The 2,362-nt window shown below is 59.7% G+C and overlaps 1 protein-coding gene across 1 annotated transcript in view; it reads right to left on the reverse strand.

The window, feature by feature from the left end:
- Positions 1-2,362, reverse strand: part of ACA1_258230 (ATPdependent DNA ligase domain containing protein) — a gene marked incomplete at both ends in the record, with an annotated part of 2,985 nt that continues 623 nt past the window's right edge. The window contains 9 exons of the mRNA XM_004333537.1: positions 1-503; positions 563-688; positions 791-896; positions 981-1,082; positions 1,160-1,305; positions 1,375-1,567; positions 1,674-1,795; positions 1,960-2,047; positions 2,144-2,293. Coding sequence (XP_004333585.1) covers positions 1-503; positions 563-688; positions 791-896; positions 981-1,082; positions 1,160-1,305; positions 1,375-1,567; positions 1,674-1,795; positions 1,960-2,047; positions 2,144-2,293 — 1,536 coding nt within the window. The remainder of the gene's footprint in view (positions 504-562; positions 689-790; positions 897-980; positions 1,083-1,159; positions 1,306-1,374; positions 1,568-1,673; positions 1,796-1,959; positions 2,048-2,143; positions 2,294-2,362) is intronic.

Here is a 2,362-nt window from a genome sequence, read left to right on the forward strand (position 1 = left end):
GGCCATTTGGATTTCGCCGAGCGGCGCCTCTTGCTCGTCATCGTCGCCGCCGGCCGCGTGCTGGGTCCAGGCGTCGCGTGCGGACTGCGCCCAGAGGAGGCCCAGCCGGTCCTCGACGTCGGCCGACAGCGCGCCGGCGTCGTTGACGCAGTGCACGAGCATCGTGCGCCGATCGGCGGGCGCGGCGGCCTTCGGTGCCGAGGCGCCGGCTTTGATTAGCGCCGCGCGGAGATCGGCCCCGCCGCCCGCGCCCGCCTTCACCACCGTCAGCCCGTCGGGCGTTGCCGCCGCCGGCTTTGTCTGGGGAGCCAGCTTGGGCTTGCCCATCCAGTTGGTGATGGTCGCGGTGGTGGTGGTCTTGGGTTTGCTGGCGCTGGCGCTGGAGCTGCTGGAACTGGTGGTGGCGCCGACCTTGGACACGGGCTTGCCGCCGCCTTTGATATCGAGCGTGCCGATGCCGGAGGCCTTCTTGGCCGCCGACTTGGCCTTGGTCATGCTGGTCCCTGTGCGCGGAGCCTTAGCGGCCGGGCGGTGGCGGGGGGGTTTGCACGTAAGGCCTTACCTTCGGCCGAGGCCTGGGCGAGGGCGCGTAGGTGGACGACGTCGGTGTGGGTGGAGAAGTCCTTGTCGTCGCGTATCCGCGTGACTCGCGGGAATCGGATCGACAACGTGGTGTGGTGCTTCGAATCTGTGTAGTGCAGAATCGTTCAACATAGAACGCGCGCAACGCGCGCGACACACGGACGCGATACCACACATGCGCACGCGCATATGTGAGAGGGGGGTGCACCGGTGAAGCCCTGGCCTGCCACCTCCCAGACCGGAGCTTGCTCGGGGTCCGTCACAATGAAATCGGGCACGTGGAGTCTGTGACGAGGCATCTTATGAGGGTTCCACTGAAATGCCAACAATAATTCATAATAATAATAATAATAATAAATAGCAGCTTCTTACCTGTTGATATCGAGCCAGGAGGGCACCTTGTCATAGCTCTTGTGAATCTGTTTCATGTGCGGACGGAGCTGCTTCTGCAGCTGCTTCAGTGCCGCGTCGTCGAACCCGTTGCCTGCCTTGCACACAGTCTGCCCGATTTCGGACCGCACACACGAAAAAAACACAACCGGTAAGGAAACGAATTGAGTCTTGTGCACGTGCGCACGTTGCGGCTGCGTGCCTTCCATTTCTCTTCGTCGGGGTCGTAGCTGCCCATGAGGAACACGCTCATCATGCCGCCATACGCGCCCGTGCCAAAGTAGGCACCCAATACCACCAGGTCCGCCGAATCGGCCATGCCCGCCAAGTAATCTGCACGCATGTCGTGTCAGACACACGGCACATACGGCACACACAGCACACACGACACACACGACACACCTTTCTTAAGCTTGAGCCAGTGACGCTTATCGGGCTTGTAGACGTCGCCGATGTCTTTGATCATGAGGCCCTCGAGGCCTTCCTTGAGCACGCGGTCCATCATCTCGGTCAGGGCCTCCTCCCCCGTGGTGAGATCGCTGATTTCCTTGTACTCCGAGAACTCAATGCGGTGCGGGATCGACGTCACGCTCTCCTGTGTGTGTGCGTGTGTGCGTGTGTGCGTGCGTGCGTGCGTGTGCGTGTGTCGCGTCAGGGTGTGGGGTCCGACCACTGTGTGGCGCGAGTGCTGGGGCACGCACCTCAAGGATCTGGCGCCGCTTCTTGAGTGGTTCGTTCATGACGACCTTGCCATCGACGTAGAGAATGTCGAACAAGAACAAGCACACCGTGGCGTCCTGGAAATCGTTCTTCTTGTGGATGGCTGATTGTGTTGTTGTCGTTGTCGTCGTTGTTGTTGTTGTTGTTGTTGTTGTTGTTGTTGTTGTTGTTGTTGTTGTTGTTGTTGTTGTTGTTGTTGCGCACACCATTACATAAGATTACCCTATTGTCGAAAAAAAGAAGGGGGGGGGCACGCGGCAGGCGTACCGAGGGAGCCGAAGGGCAGGGGTTTGCTGGTCTTGGTGTCCATCAGCAGAATTTCGCCGTCCAGGATGATCGACTCCGCCTCCGTCGACTGGAGGGGGAGCAAGAAGAAGAAGAAGAAGAAGAAGAATTCATTATAATCGATTTGCTCCTTGGGGTGTGCGAGGTGCGGCGCGGAGCGCGGTACCTCAGTGATGTAGTCCCTGACAGCGGCGACCTTCCATTCGAGGATTTTCTTGAGGTTGCGCGAAAAGAACGCGTACTCGTCGCCCTTTTTGTGTATCTGGATGCGCTCGCCGTCGTACTTGATCTCCGCAAACATGCCCCGCGGGCATTTCTTCATGCAACCGTCTGTACGCACCGGCCACGACACCAAGATGTGGTGGTGGTGGTGGTGGTGGTGGTG

This window comes from Acanthamoeba castellanii (assembly GCF_000313135.1).
Source record: "Acanthamoeba castellanii str. Neff unplaced genomic scaffold scf7180000084769, whole genome shotgun sequence".
Taxonomy (NCBI): Eukaryota; Discosea; order Longamoebia; family Acanthamoebidae; genus Acanthamoeba; species Acanthamoeba castellanii.